The 19,707-nt window shown below is 42.0% G+C and overlaps 1 protein-coding gene and 1 long non-coding RNA gene across 5 annotated transcripts in view; one reads left to right on the top strand and one right to left on the bottom strand.

Moving 5' to 3' along the window:
* IFT52 (intraflagellar transport 52) overlaps positions 1–17,068 on the bottom strand; it is a 28,683-nt gene extending 11,615 nt beyond the window's left edge. The window contains exons 1-9 of one of the 4 annotated variants that reach the window (XM_054697756.1): positions 16,925–17,068; positions 13,158–13,282; positions 12,140–12,227; positions 11,345–11,474; positions 10,963–11,038; positions 9,916–9,987; positions 7,532–7,658; positions 3,911–3,997; positions 2,779–2,847 (exon numbers count right to left, since the gene is read on the bottom strand). In XM_054697756.1, the coding sequence (XP_054553731.1) occupies positions 2,779–2,847; positions 3,911–3,997; positions 7,532–7,658; positions 9,916–9,987; positions 10,963–11,038; positions 11,345–11,474; positions 12,140–12,227; positions 13,158–13,282; positions 16,925–16,972 (822 nt within the window). In that variant the 5' untranslated portion in view covers positions 16,973–17,068. The remainder of the gene's footprint in view (positions 1–2,778; positions 2,848–3,910; positions 3,998–7,531; positions 7,659–9,915; positions 9,988–10,962; positions 11,039–11,344; positions 11,475–12,139; positions 12,228–13,157; positions 13,283–16,924) is intronic. The other 3 variants (XM_037499017.2, XM_054697748.1, XM_054697753.1) reach the window with 3 other exon arrangements.
* On the top strand, positions 7,140–16,891 carry LOC119235584 (uncharacterized). Its single transcript, XR_005122860.1, has 3 exons — positions 7,140–7,460; positions 11,716–11,761; positions 16,710–16,891. It is a non-coding gene; the product is annotated as an uncharacterized LOC119235584 (long non-coding RNA).
* Positions 17,069–19,707: the final 2,639 nt, after the last annotated feature.

Below are 19,707 nucleotides of genomic sequence, written 5' to 3'. Positions count from 1 at the left end.
GTGGATTTACCTATTTACATAGTAAATGTAAATAAATATGTCTGGCAACGAGAAGTTTATTCCTCAAATGCCTTTGAATTGCAGTTAACCTTGACATCTGACAAGGCCACAGCTTAACAACTGGTCGTCTGAAGTCACCGGTCACATGCTGTTCTGAGTTTTTAAGAGCCAGCACTGGAGACGTGCCTGAGCAGTCCAGAGAAGACAAGCAAGGCCAAAAGGCGCATTTTTCTCTACAGACCCCAAGGGTCACAAGCTCCCCATTCTCAGTTTTTTTTCAGCCAGGAAACAGGGGAGGAGCATAAACAAATAACTGCCCTTCCCTGAAACATCTAGCTTTGCTAGAGGAAGGGGTCAGAAATGGGCACAGCAAGTCCGCAGCCCAGAGGGCAAGTCTCATCTCTGCATAGAGGCTGCAACAGAATGCTTGCTGAGAAGCCTCCCGCCCTAGCTATCCAGTGAGAACAGTGCTCCCAAGACTACTGGCTTCCTAGCAGATTTGAAGATTAAAACTTATGTAAATTCCATCAGCTGCTTACTGAGCTGCCATTGTAGTCTATTAAATATCATTTGAAACAATTACTACCTAGGTTTGAAAGCTATTTTGACATAACAAGGTGTGATCTGAAACCACAGTGAGGAAGTTCAGTTTTTCAAAATATCTTCTTTGCTATGTTATTGGATCCAGCATTCTACTTTCCAAAGACTTACAATACAATGTTCACTTTTCCCCAGGTCTCACATATGAAGATCTAGGGAACCACATGATTTTAGCGAAACGAGACTATCTTCCCCTCTAAGTCAGCTCCACTCAAGAGCTGGGTCTTCTGGGATCTGAAGAGTGAATTCCTGACTGTACCCTGATTCTTTTATTTAGGGGGCTTACACCAATCTTCAAGAGAAGTTAAGCAAAACATCCATACACTTGTTGTTTCCTTATATATAAGGAACCATTTTAAACATGGGCTGTCCTGTTTCCTGACCCATCAGCCCTGAGAAGCCACATCCTCAGTTGAGGAAGGAAGCACTCGGCAGACCACCATTTCTGATTGCCTTATTGCCCACCTCCCGCTACTCACTGCCAGGAAATAATTTTCCTGATATTTCAGAGCTTAAGAACCACAGAAGCAACCATAGAATGAGTAAGTGGACTTCATGTCAGGAGACTAGGTTTGGGTCCTGGCTCTGCCCTGGCTTGTTACTTCCACACATAGCAATTTTACAGAATTTCAGAATTTCCTCATCTATAAAATATCAAAAAGACCATCTATCTCCCTGAGAGAATGAGATAAGATGATTTATGTGGAAGAGTAGGATATATATATATTGTGCCTGGTATATATAAATATACATTCTTTGGAAGTCTTACATAGCACTTCTTAGACCTTTAATTGGTAAGTAAAATTACATCTATGAGAGTAGGCCTCACAGTCACACTGTGAGACAGAGCACAGGTATTACTGTCCCATAGAACATTAAGATAAAAAAGCTCAGAAATAGGGCCTCCCCGGTGGCGCAGCGGTTGAGCGCTGGGTTGCGATGCTGCCCGGCCACTGGAGGAGGGTCCCACATGGCACGCAGACCTCTCCTGCCGCCCGCTGCTCCCCTCAGCAGTGTACTTTGGTCCTTCTGCCTGCTCTGCTCCCCGCTCTGGCTCTGATGAGTTCTCTCACCCTCCTGCCCTTCTGTCTGTGCCCAGTGCATGTATAAACAAAACAAACAAACAAACAAATAAATAAATAAAACATGCCTCTATAAAAAAAAAAAAAAAGCTCAGAAATAACCTGTGTAAGGGCCAAGCTCTACAGTGGAGCAAAAACAGAATGCAGCCACTGGCTTCTAGAAGACCCAGCTCTTGAGTGGAGCATTCCTCTCTGTGGCCATTCTTCTTTTCTAGCTGAGGAGATCGAAGTAAATAAATTCTTCAGGGTCTCCACTTAGGTTAAGAACCTGGTCAAGGCCTTAGTAATGCCCACATCAGGCCGTTTCTGGAGCCTGTGCCCCTGTTCACTGTCCCCCACACGTGACATGGGCTGGTTTCCATTTCCCCTCGTCTATAAACACTACCAGAACACCAGTCTGGTAGTGCCAGACTGCCAGTCCTGAAGGAAACAAAATTATAGTTTAATACTTAAATTTTGATGATCTTTCCTTCTTCATTAAAATATTATTTTTTTTAAAGATTTATTTATGCATACAAGAACTGGGCTACAGGCCAAAGTTGTGAGGGGTGAGAGGATCCACCAGAGACAGAGTGGGGAACAGAACAGGCAGATTGATTGAAATACACTGCTGAGAGGAGCAGCGGGGGAGACAGGAGAGGTCTGCTGCACCATGTGGGTTGCTCCCTGGCCGACTGGGGATCTAACTCATGCTGCAGAGGCTGCGGACAGCTTCATAGGTTGAGTCTTAACCCCTTGCGCCACCTGGGAGGCCCTGAAAATATTATTTTTATACCTTCCTATTTCTGAAAGAAGTATTTCTCTATGGACACTGATTTTGAAAGTTTGGGCCAGAGAGCACATTTTATTTTCCAGTTATTATACATGTATATCTATATGTATCTATATAAATATAAAAATAGCAGGAACTCCACCCTAATTAGTTCTATCATTAATTATATAATTTATTGTTTCATTTTTTTTTTTTACAGTGGGGCCTTCATCACTTATTTCCATCTCTTATAGTAAGCTAGGTAGATTTCTTTGAAACACAAGTGATGATGAGGAATTGAAGCTATTTTTTTATTTAAAAGTTTTCTGATTCACAATCTCTTACCTCTGGGTCCTCAGCATCAATCTGGTTTAGGTGGATGTCTCCTGTTGTGAGCCACTGGAAAACAACGTCCTAGATTAAAAATCAAACACAGGATCAGACAGTTGGTAATTAGTGAAATCACATGAAAACTTAAAAAAAATTTTCCTTATCCTAATGCAACGTTTATTATGAGACATTTATCTTCGGGCAGCCTACCTTCTAACCAGAGCCAAAATGATAGAAACTACTCACAGCCCCAAAGAAATTCCTGTTTAATGTGCTGATAACAGTTGGAAGAAAATGCTGAATAACCTAGGTCTCCACAGAACGTGTCCAGAGACAATAGAACTCCTTGTGCATTCCAGAGAAACAAAATCTTACTCTTCCCAAACAATCAGAGGCTGAGGGACTTGATTTCATTAATGCCAAGTTTCAGGGGGAGCTTCTGCCTCCGGCAGGCACTTCACAGGAATCACACTAGGGCGCAGCTCTGGTGCGCATGTCTGTGCACACGTCACCCTTCCCAACACACGTGTCCTTTCCTTATCCTGACAATCGACTGCAACGCCTGCACCTCATTCCCCACATTAGTCACTGACCAGTCGTATGCATAACTCCTCCTAAATACCTCCCATGCCTACCATACTCTTGGAATTCACACCCTCACCACCTTCTTCCAGTCCTCCCTTCTTGCCTGGCTGACTCAATCAGCCTCCAAATCCGCTCTAGGCAGCCTCCTCCCTTCCACCTTTCATACAGCAGGCAGAGGTGTCTTCCTTTAACACAGCTCTGACCATACCCATGCTCTGCGGCTTCCCACAGTAAGTTTGAGGTCCTGGGTGTCATATGTGAGGCCATGGTTGGGCCTGCCCTGCACCTCTTCTTCAGGGTCTACTCCCACCCAACCTGGCGTACTGCAAAGTTATGCTGCCATATCCTTCTGGATTCACTTCTGCTCTCCTGCTCTCACTCAATGTACTATAATCTTTTCCAAACCAGGCCTGACTCCACTTGGTATTCTCAGTGATGGGCAGAGAATGGCTCTGAATGCTGGCTTTAAATGAATAAAAGAACTGAGCATGATTTTTAAAAAAATGACATGAAAATCATACTAACACATTATATGTTAATGTAATGAAAGAGAAAAGTGTACCATGATTTTGCTATTTTCTTCTTTATCCAAATATTGGTCACTGAACATGTGACAGGAGCCAAGCACTGCCAGCTTCCCACCTTGGTTCTGTTGATGACAAAACAGTGTCAAATAGTCAAGTTCCCAAATGTGCCATGTATATCCAAGTCACTCCCCTTAACAGAATCATGTGAGCAACCAATTCACATCAGGATTTAACAGTCTAGAAATATTAACCATATTCCAGCCTGACTCTCATTTTAGATACCTCTAGATTCTCTTATTTGACATCCACAAAAAGTACTGTGAACTGGTTCTACAGCATTTCCCCATTGTTATCTTATGTAAAGATCATAATTCTAAAGGAAAAAAAAAGATAAATCCAAAGATAATCTGTATGAATAAAAGACAAGTATGAGTACCAAAAGGTATTTAACCAAGACCCAAACAGAAAACTAAGCCACAGCATGAAAAATTCACCAAAGATCTAAGAACTAACTAAAAAGAAAAAAAATTCAATGTTAATATTTTTAATAAATGAAAGAAAGTATTTTGCCTATGAGAACAGTAAATATGAAAAATAACTATAAACAGTATTGGTTAAGTTTCAAAAATTCAGATTACTCCTGAAATTGTCAACAGATGCAACAAAACAGTCTGAAATAAACCAAAAAACTCATGTATAACTTTATAGTCATAATCACAAAAAATTAGAAAGAAATCCAAAGTCCAAATACAGAAAAATGGTCCCTGGACCCTCTTTTGGTGGTTAAGTTTTCAGTAACATGTAAATACTTCTGTCGTAATATTTGGTTGGTTGGTTGTTTTTTAAAAAAGGGCATGACATAATTTGTACATCTATCCTAGTTTAAAGATTTTGAGGCAAATACACAAAAATGAAGCAAAAGCAAAAATGGGAAAGAAGGAACTTAAATGATCAGCCTGGGCTGCTTAGAGCAGATGGCTGCCTCAGAAAAATGGGCAGGCTGGTGCTGTGTTTTTCAGCATGTCTACAGTTGATTATGTAACACATTTGTTTTTTTGTTTTGTTTTTTTTTAAGATTTATTTATTTATTTTTACAAGCACTGGGTACAGTCAGAAGCGCGGGAGGGTGAGAGAATTCACCAGAGTCAGAGAGGAGAGCAGAGCAGGCAGACTGACAAAGTACACTGCTGAGGGGAGCAGCGGGCAACAGGAGAGGTCTGCGCACCATGTGGGACCCTCTCCCTGCAGCCAGGGATTGAGCTGGCGCTGCAGAGGCTGCAGGCAGCTTCACAACCCAGCGCTCAACCGCTGCGCCACTGGGTAGGCGCCAATTATATATCACATTTGTAAGAAGAAAAAGAGTACAATATTAAAAACACAAAATGAGACCAGTTTTTCAGGCAAAATCACATACAGGAACAGGCACTAAGGAAGAATTAAATCTAAGTGAGAAATATCGAAAGATACAAATCCACAATCTCCATAAATAAAATGGAAATTTCAAAATAGACTTAACACTACATGAAAAACAAATGCTTCTTAGGAAAAAAAAAATCATATTATTACTTTACCCTAACCATTAAAGAGAGATCAGCTACTGAGAAGAGGAAGTGAATTTGGTGGAATTCTACAGGGAGAAAGGGGAAGTGACTGAATTGAACTGTGCTGTGATTTCAATCTACATATGTAAGGAAATATGGGAAGAGAAAGAACTTTTCCTTCTTACTACTAATCACATTCAAGCTTTTCTTTAATGCTATTTTATTTTTTCTTCCTACCTCATTTATTTCAAATAGATTATAGATCTTTCCTTAATCCTTCTATTCTGTCCTGATGGGATTCTACCATTACCTTCAGCATTTTCCCAGCATTTGTCTGTAATTTGTTCCAATTAAATAAGAGTATCTCTACTTAAGGACTGATGTGCCCCTTCAGTGAGTCAAAGGAGTCTATCCCAGTAAACGAAAAACCTAGAAAATGTCACAGTAAGGTCAGTGAAGGCATGCACCCTGAGCGGGGAGGCAGAATGCCCAGTGTGAACCTGCCAGTGCTCTTGGTCTCCAGGATGGAGTGGACCTCTCTTGGGGAACACTGGGTTCATCTCACAAACTTAAGAGTGAAGGGCAATAGTGCCTCCCGGGAGGCGCAAGGGGTTATATCTCAGGACTATCAAGCTATTGGTAGCCACTGCAGCATGAGTTCTATCCCCTGGCCAGGGAGCTAACCCAGATGGCACACAGACTTCTCCTGTCTTGTCTACTGTTCCCCTCAGCAGTGTGTTTCAGTGGGTCTGCCTGTTCTGCTCCCCAATCTGCCTCTGGTGAATCCTCTTATTCCTGGTCTATACACTAGCTCTTATATGCATAAATAAATAAGTCTTAAAAAAAAAGAGCGTGAAGGACAATAAACTCTGAAAAAAATTGTTTATCAACCTGCAAATATGAGTAAATGGGTATTATTTATTTTATTTTTTTTTAAAGGGAACTCTGGGAAATGTAGTTCTTTTTTTTTTTTTTTAAAGATTTATTATTTATTTATTTATTTATACAAGCACTGGGTACAGTCAGAAGTACCGGCGCTGCAGAGGCTGCAGGCAGCTTCACAACCCAGCGCTCAACAGCTGTGCCACCGGGGAGGCCCAGTAAATGGGTTTTAAATGGTTAGATAGGAATATGATGTTCTCCTGTGAATTGCCACACTTAACAGCATTCTGAGCCCAATGGATACTCCATAAAAACCCAACAATAACATTGAATAAAACTTATATGCACAGTTAAGAGATAAAATAATTATCGTTTTAGTATTAAACAATCAAAAGCCCCTTAAAATAGTGTCTTAATACTTTTGTGTCTATAAGCTAACAGTTTATGTAAATGAATTTTTTCCACATTCTGAATCATTTAATAATTTACCCTAGTTTAATATTTATAGCTGTTTGGGAAAGGTTAGCTACTATAATAGCTATATGAATTTTGTCTAAATATGACCTTTCAAAAATAGCATAGACATTTATTTACTTGCTAATTAGATGAAGCCAAAGTTTTTAAAAATGAGAGGGAAAGGTAATACCTAAGTCCCACAAAGAAGTGGAATTATGAAGAACTTAGAGACATTTGGGGCCCTGGAGAAAAACTGCAAGGTCTGCTGGTGCACTGTCTCAGGGGACAAATGAAACCACCAGTGAACTAAAAGGCAGTGTAAAAGTGGGGTCATAATGAGGAGGGCTGTGTCCTTGGCAATCACCTGTACCCACATTTTGTCAGATCTCCAGGATAAGAACTGGTCAACTGGTCTTCTGATATCTTTCCTGGGACAATTCTGTGCATTTCGTGTAGTTTAACCCACCCTTTCCTTAATGAATTCTCTCAAGTTGAGAGTGTCCGTAGTCATAGGACATAATATAGCCTCATGCTATACTTGAAAAGCTTTGGATTTAGAAAGATAAAAGGCAGGTTTGAGCCTTGACTCCACCAATTACTAGACAACCCACGGTTTCCCCATGAAGTAAAAGGCAAGTAACAGAGATAATACTTAGGAAGACTATTGTGAAGATCAATGAGGAAATGTCTGAAACTCTCAGCAGTGGTGGGTAATGCAGTTTTTACTATTTCAATGATACAAATAGCATATCCACCCATATCTAAGGAAGACTGTACCTTTGAATGATAGAAAGCCAAAATGGGTCTGTTAAGTGGGAAACACACAGAGCCTGTGGACAGGACAGCCACTGCTGGTTTCATGACATTCAGTGTGGCGCCAAAAGGGTAGACAAAGGTGAGGGCCCTGTAAGAAATTAAAGAAATATTAAAAAAAAAATAAAATTGGAAGCTAATGTCAGTGTTTCTTAAGTAATTAGCCATCAAATATAAAATTTCTTCTATGCTTTCTTTGGTTTATTGACTCAAAATCCGTATAACTCTAGCTTCAAAGTTAATTAAGCATTTTAAGAAATATGAAAGTAAATTAACAATTTATAATCCTATATGCAAGTGACAGGAAGAACTGCATCAATACCACATCAATTATAAAACTTTGTATTTTTTAACTACATAAACACATTCAACTTCTACAGGGCAAAATGCCTCAAAGTGAAAAGGTAAATTCAGGAAAATATTTGCAGATCTTATAAGTGAATAAGAAAAAAAAAAAATCAACAGAAAAATGGTCAATAAGCAGTGAATAGGAAATTCGGTCAGTCAAGAGACTTTAAGGGATTCCTTGGTGGCGCAGCGGTTGAGTGCTGGGTTGCAAAGCTGCCCGCAGCCTCTGCGGTGTCGGTTCGATCCCCAGCTGCTCCCCAGCCACTGGAGGAGGGTTCCACATGGAGTGTAGACCTCTCCAGCCGCCCGCTGCTCCCCTCTGCAATGTACTTCGGTCCTTCTGCAATGTACTTCGGTCCTTCTGCCTGCTCTGCTCCCCACTCTGGCTCTGGTGAATTCTCTCATCCTCCCGCGCTTCTGACTGTACCCAGTGCTTGTATAAATAAATAATTTAAAAAAAAAGAGACTTTAAAAGGCCATCCTATTCACTAGTTTAACTTGCAAAGAAACGCAAGTTAGAGAGTATTTTCTTACATTTTAAAAGGATAGGTTTATTAGGAAAAGGAGAAAAAAAAAGAGACCTCTGCATAGTCACAGGTGGGCAGGCGAGCTGCCAAAAGAGTATTTTCACGAAAATATCCCATGCTGGCAAGAGCAGTAAAAAGGATGCGTTCATAGGGACTATAAGTACTACAAACTATGTGGAGGGTGATTTGCCAACCTATCACATTTGGCAATGCATCAATCAAGAGACCCTTGACACAGAAATGCCAATGTTAACAATCCAGTCTGCTAAAATATTAGTACAAATTGTACATATAAAGATGATTTTTTTGTGCTTTATTATTTATAACAAATATAAAACTATAACAATAAAGAGAAGAATACAGGCATGGAGCAGGATGCCCAGGATTGAAACTAAGTTCTAACACTCATCAGTTAAGGGAGTTTGAATAATTAAACTGTTATCTCATCTATAATTTTATAGAATTGTTGCTGAAGATTAAACGAGGCAATTCATATCGATCACATAATTAAGTGCTCAATAATATTAGTAAAGCAAAATATTAAACTGCTTTAATGTTTCATAGGAGATTGGTCAGGTAAGTTAGGATACATTCAATTTTTGCCAATCATTAAAAGGATATGATAGGGCCTCCCCGGTGGCGCAGCGGTTGGGCGCTGGGTTGCGAAGCTGCCTGCAGCCTCGGCAGCGCCGGTTCGATCCCCAGCCGCTCCCCGGCCGCCGGAGGAGGGTCCCACATGGCGCGCAGACCTCTCCTGCCGCCCGCTGCTCCCCTCAGCAGTGTACTTCGGTCCTTCTGCCTGCTCTGCTCCCCGCTCTGGCTCTGGTGAATTCTCTCACCCTCCTGCGCTTCTGACTGTACCCAGTGCTTATACAAATAAATAAATAAAAATAAATCTTAAAAAAAAAAAAAGGATAAGATAGATAAGTATATATATTATATATATAGTGTATATATATATATAAAAAATTCTAGAAAGCTAAATACCATACTGTTTGTTTGTTTTTTAAGATTTATTTATTTATTTATTCATACAAACACTGGGTACAGTCAGAAGCGCGGGAGGGTGAGAGAATTCACCAGAGCCACAGCAGGGAGCAGAGCAGGCAGAAGGACAGAAGTACACTGCTGAGGGGAGCAGCGGGAGGCAGGAGAGGTCTGCGCGCCATGCGGGACCCTCCTCCGGTGGCCGGGGAGCAGCTGGGGATCGAACCGGTGCCGTGGAGGCTGCGGGCAGCTTCGCAACCCAGCGCTCAACCGCTGCGCCACCGGGGAGGCTCTAAATACCATACTGTTAAGACTGATTAACTTGGAGAGAAGAAAATGAATTTACAGTAGAAGACTTCTATTCTACTTTCTTCCTTTTGAAACATTCACATTGGGTTTTTTTGTGAGAGTTATTTATGTAATCAGAAATTAAAACTTCATTTTGAAAAAGAAGACTCTTCAGGCGACCTCAGAGAACACACTCACTGGGTATTGTTTCCACTGCCCTCCTCATCGATGATTCCAGGCACAGCCTTCCCAGCAGCTCGGCTAATTTCCCTTGAAGGAAAAAATTAAAATCAGTCAACAAAAAAGTTGGGACTTCACAGTGCATTCATTAACACTAATAATGAAGAGGATGCACTGAATTTGCAGACTTCCTCAAGACACAACTCTTAAAAATTAAAGTACACGCACACATCTCTTTGGGAAGCTTGCAGAAGTTAATGTTAAAATATAACGGTAAGTTCCTCTTGAGTCGAAGGAGGGGTCCATTTCTAGATCCACATACTAGTTCTATGTTCTAGACTCTGTTATCATCAGACTCAGCAGAGTGCCTGGCACTCAAGTATGGAATCCTTTTGATTAAACGAAAAAGCTCACAGAGAGAACTTGATATTGTTCCAAAGTCCCTCATTCATATTTCAGGATCTAGTGGATCAGAAAAAACGAACTTCATCCAAGCTGCTAGGGTAGAGAATAGGACTGGCCCACAGTGACCAGCTCAGGATGGGCATGTGGCCTAAACCAGGTCTAACAGAGCAAATCTGAGGCCTATTGCTGGGTATGCCGGAACTAAGGCATGCTCTCTTGTCCTGATATGAGTTTGGCAACTGTTAAAACTATTCTCCACCTCCACCTCCAGGACAGCAGAGCCACAAAAACTGCAAAAAGATAGAACTAGAACCCTGCTCTCATCATGAATCTTTCAATCTATACCCAATACCTGCCCTATTTCTGAGCTTTTCAATCACCCATCCAATGGAGTTTATTGTTTAATCCCATTTGACCAGGATTTTTTATTACTTGCAACGGAATGTATTTTAACTGCCAGGAAGGTAAATGAGTAAGGTTTCAAAAGGTAGAAGGAATTTAATTTGTTGGATGAGAATAACAAATAATAATAAAATAAAACAATAAGGCAAGAAAAGGAAGAGGACCAGTGAAAAGAATGTGTGAGAAGAGATGAAAGCAGATTTATGTAGGAAAGAAGAAAGTCTTTTGTAAAAACATTTCCACATTTGCCATGCTTACCTGTTCAAGACTCCATTGGAAACTAGAGCTTCTTTAGGATGGAAATATTTATAATATACATTTCTAACCACAGCATCTTTAAGGGGAAAAGACAGGAAGATACATTTTAGATTAGAAATAAATTTTATTATAAATACACACAAACTCTAGCCTGAAAGGAAGCCTGAAACTCTGTTCCAATTCCCCTTCTTTTATAAGTGAAAGAAGCCTGGGTCCAGGAAGCTCAGATTGCTAGTGAGTCTAGAATGCTAAGCCACATACCCTCAGTGGAGGGCTTTTCATTGTACTAATAGGCCCAGAGGGCTACAATAGGAATAATAAATTAAAAAAACAAAACAAAAACCAGTGCCTCTATTAAAATAATAATAATAATAATAATTACCATTATTAACCATGATTCCATATTCTTCTAGAAGAAAGTTAATATTGGTGTCAAATCTGGATTCCCCCCCCTCTCCTAGCATCACAAAGATATCTCCACCACCTTCAAGGTATTTCTTCAGGACTTCAAACTAGGCAAAGAAAATAAAAAAACAACAATCTATGACTATACCCAAAAGACTTTTGTCCAAAATGCTATGAACAAAACTTAAAAAAAATTATTCCATAACATAGGATAAAAGGCAGTTTAATTGCAAATGGAATTTTCCCATTTTCAAGGCAAAAATAGAGTAAAGAAGGATGGCTATTATTTAATTCGCTTGCTGTATGTGTCTGACACTTCACATTTATTATCTCATTTAATCATCACAGCAACTCCATGACGAGAGAGATGAAGTGATCACCTTGAAGTCACACAGTAAGTGGTGAAGTGGGATTTAACCAGGATTTCACAGTTATGTTCCTAACCACCTCATCATATTTCTTCTTCTTTTCTTTTTAAATTTTTTTTGAGATTTATTTATTTATACAAGAACTGGGGTATAGGTCAGAGGCATGGGAGGGTGAGAGAATTCACCAGTGACAGAGCGAGGAGCAGAACAGGCAAATGGACCAAAGGCACTGCGAGGGGAGCAGCGGGCAAGGCAGGAAAGGTTTGCCACGCCATGTAGGTTTCTCCCTGGCTGTCCAGGAGTCGAACCACGCTGCAGAGGCTGTGGACAGCTTCACAGCGTGGCGCTCAACCCACTGTGCCACCGGGGAGGTCCCATATTTCTTCTTTATGAACAGTTCTTACCTCAGCTGCAGTAAATTTTTCCCTTGGCCCAGCTGTAATCCACAGTTTCACCCCAATTAGCTTCTCGGATGTGATTTCATCTTTTAGGCTAAAAATAAAAATTTAAAAGCAAATATTAGATGTTTAAATTAAACCAATTTATGGGTTATTTTAGTCTCTAGTCTGTATTGAATCAGAGACCACAGAGCATTAGAGGTACCTGGTCCAGCCTCTCTCCCAAAATGAGAATCTAGGATGCCCCAAAGTCATCAGCCTCCGCTCAAGTAATTCCATAAGCAAAGTGTCCAAATTCAACCTGGCCAGTGCAGTATCCTCCAATCACTAATTCAATCAGCTCTACCATTAGCTTATCGATTACATATCCTTACCTACTAAGAAAATACATACACACACATTTTTCCTTTCCCTAGACTGAAGTATTGGCCCCAGTTAAAATATGGAGAAATGGGCCTCCCCGGTGGCGCAGCGGTAGAGCACTGGGTTGCGAAGCTGCCCGCGGCCTCTGCGGTGCCGGTTCAATCTCCGGCTGCTCCCCGGCCACCGGAGGAGGGTCCCACATGGTGCGCAGACCTCTCCTGCCGCCCGCTGCTCCCCTCAGCAGTGTACTTCGGTCCTTCTGCCTGCTCTGCTCCCCGCTCTGGCTCTGGTGAATTCTCTCGCCCTCCCGCGCTTCTGACTGTACCCAGTGCATGTATAAACAAAACAAACAAACAAGCAAACAAATAAATAAAGAAAAACATGCCTCTGTTAAAAAAAAAAATCTTTTAAAAAAAATATGGAGAAATGCTTTAAATTCTTAAAACACTGGTATGTATAATTTTTTGATTTGTAACTCGGGGGACAACTCAATAATATATTTGCCAATTTTCAAAGAAATATTTTAGTAATTATTTACTTCTGAACAATCTTTCAGTTGAGTTTCTCTCACCACCCAATCTCTTCAATAAGAAAATGAAGACTTTTCAAAGTTACCAGCAGGCCATTATTATTGAGAAAGGAAAAGAGTACACACAGTCACCTCTGGATCTTCCAATTACTCCGAAGTCTTTTCTGCATGGATTTATAGCCATTGTTGGTAGTAAACACCTCTTTTTTGTATGCATTGAAAAGAATGGTGCTCCTAAGCTCTTTCTCCATGGCTACCTTATGGAAAAAAGGGGTCAAAATAGGGAAACAATAAACATGATTCCAAAAGAAAGATCCCAAAAAGAATAGTTGCCTTCTCCTAATTTATCAAGGAAGAGTATACAGCTGCAACCCAGCTATGAAATCCCTAGTTTACAAAGGTGGAGAGTGAAATGCATAGCAGACAAAGAAAGCAAAGTTTTGGGCTTTCGCCTCCTCTTGTCCTGGTCTTCCTCCCAGCCTAGCCTCATGGCCCTGCCCTGCTTCACCCTACTCTTGTTTCCAACCTGATTCCTCATTGCTAATTTTTGCTAAGTGTGGGTTCAGACTTCTAGGTTCTTTTTATACATACATTAAGTTTTATTTTACAAACTAATTTGACTATATGCACCATTATTCCTAGCATGCATACCATGTTCTGCAACACATTTTCACCTAACCTTGTATTTTTCATGACTTTCCATGTCAGTACTAATGGATCTACCAAATTCTTTCTAACTGCTTTACAATAGTCCTTCTTCTGGATGTACCATAATTTATTTAACCAATCATATACTGATAAACATATTTATTTCCCTCAAATTCTTTTTTTAATAGACCAATGCTATAAACATGATCCCTGAACCCATCCGTTTTTATGCTATTTGTGGAATAAATTCCTACTTACTAAAAGCTAATTTCCAAAATCCTCTCCATAACACTACTAATTTTTATTTCCACTAATACTTTGTTTCCACACATTCCTATGCATGTTTTCCAATCTTTTCCAATCTTTGCTAATAAGATGGAGGGAACCCTCATTATTGGTTTAACTCACACTTTGAAATAAGTGAGATGACTCACTTTCATTGTGTATATTGATCACTTATTTCTTCTGAATTTCTGTATTCATGTATTCAGTTCATGTTCCTATTGGTTTTAATATTTTTCTAAATTGATCATTAAACATTTTCATAAATTTGTCTTTAGAGTTTTATAATATTTCTTATTTATTTATGCATATAAGAAAGGGGGTACAGGGCCTCCCCTGGTGGCGCAGTGGTTGAGCGCTGGGCTGCAAAGCCACCTGCAGCCTCTGCAGCACCAGTTAGATCCCCGGCCAACGGGTGAGGGTCCCACATGGCGCGCAGACCTCTCCTGCCGTGCCCGCTGCTCCCCTCAGCAGTGTATTTTGTCTGTCTGCCTGTTCTGTTCCCCGCTCTGGCTCTGGTGAATTCTCTCACCCTCCCACGCTGCTAACTGTACCCAGTGCTTGTATAAATAAAGAAATCTTTAAAAAAAAAAAAAAGAATGGGGGTGCAGGCCAGAGGTGGGGGGGGGTTGAGAGGATTGACCAGAGAGAGTAGGGAGCAGAACAGGTGGATCTACTGAAACATAGTGCTAAGGGGAGCAGCAGGCAAGACCAGGCCAGGGATCAAACTCATGCGGCAGTGATTGCTGATAGCTTGATAGTACTGAGACTTAACCCTTTGCATCACCAGGGAGGTCCCATAAATTTGTTTTTAGACTTAGCTGATTGGAGATTTTTTTTGTTTAGTTGAATTTTGCAGGCTATACAGAAAGTTTTCAGTTTTGTATGTTTCCTTTCTGATAACTGGATTGCCAACTTATTTAGAAGAGTATTTGCTAAATTACAACAAATGTTGGCGAGGGTGTGGAGAAAAAGGAACTCTTCTGCACTGTTGGTGGGAGTGCAAACTGGTCCAACCACTATGGAGAGCTGTGTGGAGATTTCTGGACCTACTAAACATAGAGCTTCCATATGATCCAGCAATTCCACTCCTAGGTATTTACCCAAAGGACACAGAAACATCAATTCCAAAGAACACCTGCACCCCTATGTTTATAGCAGCACTGTTTACAATAGCTAAGCTTTGGAAACAACCCAAATGCCCAAAAATAGATGACTGGATCAAGAAGATGTGGTACATATATACCATGGAATATTACTCAGCATTCAAAAAAGATAAACACATGCAATTTGCAGCAACATGGATGGCGCTGGAAGGGATCATGCTCAGCGAAATAAGCCAAAAAGAAAAAGAAAAATACCGGATGGTCTCACTCATAGCAGGAATCTAGAAAACTTAAATAAGGGACCAGGAAAATGAATATAAGAAAGTGAAAATCAAAATCAACAAAAAACTATGAACCAGAGACACTTTTTGGGGGGTGGAGGGCGGGAGGGGAAGGATTGGGGTCAGAATGGGGCGTTTGCAATTGTATGGGGGAATATAAAAATAAAATTTATTATTTAAAAAAAAAAAGAAAAATCAACTATAAAAAAAAAAGAGTATTTGCTAAATTTATGAATATATCCAACAGCACTTTCTTCTTCCAGTAGTTTTATGATGTCATGTTTTAAGATTTAAATTTTAGTGTATTTGTAATTGATTTTGTTGGCTCAAAATGAATTTGGTCATTGTTTTTAAAAATTATTAGAAAGTCACCTAACAACCCATCTTTTCAATACTGGTTTAAAAAAAAATTTTTTTTTTTAATTAAAAATAAAAAAGCATCTTGACTACATAAAAAACTCCTATAAGCTATCTGCCTATAGTGCCTGCTCTGTTCCATATTATTTTAATTACTATAGCCTTATATCATGTTATAAAAATTTTTTTTTAATTAAAAAAAAATTCCTGGTTAGCCTCACCTCACTTTCTCACATAGTCTTTCAATTGAACTTTAAAAACATTTTTCAAGTTAAAAAAAAAAAAAAATCCCCCCAAGATCCCACCACAGCAATCTTTACACGTTCCATTCTATCTGTGTATGTGCCTAGTTTCTGCGTGAGTGCTTAGTTTCCGTGTGAATATACAATGTTGAATTTTGCTTTCTCCGGTTTTCTAAAAGGAAGCTTCATGATTAGCTTAGTGGCTGTGAAACAGCAAAGGGGGCAGGGAGTACTAGTTGATCAGTTTGGTGGGTCCTCATCAGAGCTTAGGCATGCAGGACAAGATCCAAAGCAGACCAACAGTGAGAAACAACAGTAACAGGATTTATTTACACAGCAAGTGATAAAAGGGAGAGCTGAGCGAGAATTTATGAGCTAGCGCGTGGTCAGATGCTGTCTGTCCACCCTTAGAGTCAGGTGAGCAGAGACGCAGGTGCAACCTGAAGCCACACCCGTGGCAAGCTTGCAGCCTCCCCACAACACCCTGGACCTCGGTAGCTACAAGGCCTCTCAGCGGGCTCCGAGGTTGCCCCTCACTGTCCCCTTACAGTCCATGATGTGATGTACTGCGTGATTATGCCACAGTGAACTCAATCACTACCTTCATGAGCATATTTAAAATTTTTTTGCTATCCTACTACGGACTTACAAGGCTCTGCTTTTGCCATTGGTTTACTCTTGCCATAGGACAGATTCCTAGCAGCTGGACACCTAGGTAAGGGGGTTGATGCTAAAATAGTAAGATTCGCGTTCAACGCTCTTTCACAGCTCAGCAGGACGACAAATCCGCGCAGCCCGAGGCGATGGAGATCCCGCCCAGTTCCAGATCGGAGATCCCGGCCTACACCTGCGACCCCTCTTTACCCCCGCGGACCTCGATTTTCCATCAGACTTGGCCCAGAGGCCTCGAGGACAGTCCGGCGAGGTCCTCTTCCGCTCCCAGCGGCCCCCCGGCGGCCCCATCACAGCGGGAGCCCTCTTACCTGAGGCCCAGTGACCACCATCTTCCCCTGGCTCCGCCCAGCATCCATCGGCCAGGTATCCACGGCCGCCTAGCAACCGCGGAGACCCGGCGGCGCGCCGGGAAGGCGTGGACCCGCGCGTAGACGTACCTCCGGAGCGACGTGATGACGACAGAAGGGGCGACGCCAGTTGGCCTCAAGAGTCCGGGGTAGAGGTGGTCGGTGGGGGCGGGGCTAGTGGGGGACTGTACCATTATTGGGGGGGTTGTACCATTATTTTGAATGAGGGGTAAATTCAAACTAGATGGTGGATCAAGTTCAGGCCACAGATAAACCAATTTAATTTTGCCCTTTAATTTCAAGTCTTATTAAAGACTGATTAAAAAACTGGTAGTCCTGAAGGACTAAACTTGGCTTCCCCTCGAGAGAGAAGAGTGAAGGATTCCGGGGAGCGCGCAGCGCCCCAGCCGCGAGCCCCAGCGCGCAGGCGCAGGGCGGAGCTTGGCGGCTGCGATCCTGGAGCTGGATCGGGCGGTCGGGCTGCTGCGAGCGCGCGCTGGAGGCTTCCGGGAAGCCTGGGGAGCCTTCCCTGGGGATGGCGGGCAGGGTTAGCGGTTGGAATAGTAGTAGCAAGAGGGCCTCCCTGGTGGTGGCGCAGGGGGTTAAGCACAGCACCATGAAGCTGTCTGCAGCCTCTGCAGCACGAATTCGATCCCCGGCCGGCCAGGGAGCTACCCACATGGCACGGCAGACCTCTCCTGACTCGCCCGCTGCTCCCCTCAGCAGTGTATTTCAGTTGATCTGCCTGTTCTGCTCCCCACTCTGTCTCTGGTGAATCGTCTCACCCCCAGCACCTCTGGCCTGTAGCCTAGTTCTTGTATGCATAAATAAATCTTTAAAAAAATAAAGAATAGTAGGGCCTCCCCGGTGGCGCAGTGGTTGAGCGCTGGGTTGCGAAGCTGCCCGCGGCCTCTGCGGCGCCGGTTCGATCCCCGGCTGCTCCCGGCCACCGGAGGAGGGTCCCACATGGCGTGCAGACCTCTCCTGCCGCCCGCTGCTCCCCTCAGCAGTGTACTTCGGTCCTTCTGCCTGCTCTGCTCCCTGCTCTGGCTCTGGTGAATTCTCTCACCCTCCCGCGCTTCTGACTGTACCCAGTGCATGTATAAACAAAACAAACAAACAAACAAATAAATAAATAAAAAAAAAAAACATGCCTCTATAAAAAAAAAAAAAAAAAAAAAAATTAAAAAAAAAAAAATAAAGAATAGTTCCAAGAGGTATTTTATTCTCTTTGGTTATTAGCCTGCATCTCTGAGTGCCACAGTGCCCGCATCCCTGAGCGCCACAGTGCCAGACCCAGGAGGTGACAGAGAACCTGCAGTCTAGGTGGCCCCAGGCAGGGACTTTAGACGTGGCTAGATCAGACTGTATATAGCTATATCTATAAATACACACATAAATACATACATATGTCTAAAACGCCCCGCAGAGCAGAGGTGAGAAGAGAGTGGTATTCATTAAGGCAAGGCCTGGGGAAGGGCGAGCCCGCCAAAGGAATTGCTTATGCCAAAGACCCATCCCACGTATAGATTGTCTTGCCAGCGCCGGTGAAATGAGAAACCAGAAAAGAGCTCTACAAACAGGCCATTCCTCTCCAAAGGAGTGCTCAGCACCTGCCCTGTGAGAGAGTGGACTTGTGTGCAATGCTCAAACGAATACAAGCAGAGAAACCCATCAGTTTTGATTTACATTTCTGTTGCTTACAATCATCAACATATGCAGAGTAGGAGTTTTAAGATTTTAAAACACACAACTCTTATTGCCTTGCACAACTACTGTTGCCACAACAAAAAACTATGAAAAGGATGATTGAGAATTCTATTTCTGGGGTTGCTGTATTTTGGTGCAAAATAGGATGGCTACAGTTTGCACCTAGGGATATAAGTGGAAGTGATGGAGGCTGTACCACTGGAAGTTTGGAACAGGTCTTGGGAGCCTTCTGCCTGTGTGTAGCCAGTGTTTGCTATACTTGAAAGAGTACCCCACTAGAGCACATCTCCCTCTGCTGGAGGTTGTAGAAAGAGTAGGGTTTTAGCACCGCCTGCCACCAACTTCAATTCTTGGCTGTGCCTAGTACCAGTTGGGTGACCTTGGGCAAATTGCTTAATATCCCCAAGTGAATGTTTCTCTTCTGCAAAGATAACAATTTCCAAATGCTGGCCTAGGTGTAACATGATCTAGTCACTACTGTAGTTTTTCTTTATTTTTATTTTCTATCCTGGTGAAAATTTTGTGATTTTGCAACCAAAGGACAAATTGAACTATTAGTTGTTTCACAACCCATAGTGGATGGTGCCATTTTGGAAGTACTACGAGTTTTCTTACAATTAACACTTTTTTTTTTTTTTGCTTTGGGAAGTTGGGGAAATTTTGGCCTCTCCCTCATCGTGTTTCACATTTACCATTAGGATGGAAATCAAATCAAAGCATAACAACTCTCCCCATATAGCTTTGATTGCTAGTAGGTCAGTGTCATTGGTCTTCTATGTCCTTCCAGCTTCATGCTCCATCATTTCTGGGGCAGGGGCTGGTTAACAAAAGTGGAAGGGGAAGAGTGGGACCTAACAGGGACCTAACAGCCAGGGCGAGGGACAGACCAGCATTAGGTTCCAGGAAAGAGTCCCAACCTGCTCATATGGCACCACATCCCAGCTCTCACCTGTATTAGTAATGTGAACTTTCAGGCAAAGGAAGAGTGGGAATGAGTTAAAAGGAAAAGGCGATAAAACCACCAGCACACATGG

The sequence above is a fragment of the Talpa occidentalis genome, unplaced genomic scaffold (assembly GCF_014898055.3).
Source record: "Talpa occidentalis isolate TD23 unplaced genomic scaffold, MPIMG_talOcc4v2.1 talOcc4.10, whole genome shotgun sequence".
Classification (NCBI taxonomy): domain Eukaryota; kingdom Metazoa; phylum Chordata; class Mammalia; order Eulipotyphla; family Talpidae; genus Talpa; species Talpa occidentalis.
This window is presented reverse-complemented; position numbering and strand designations above follow the sequence as displayed.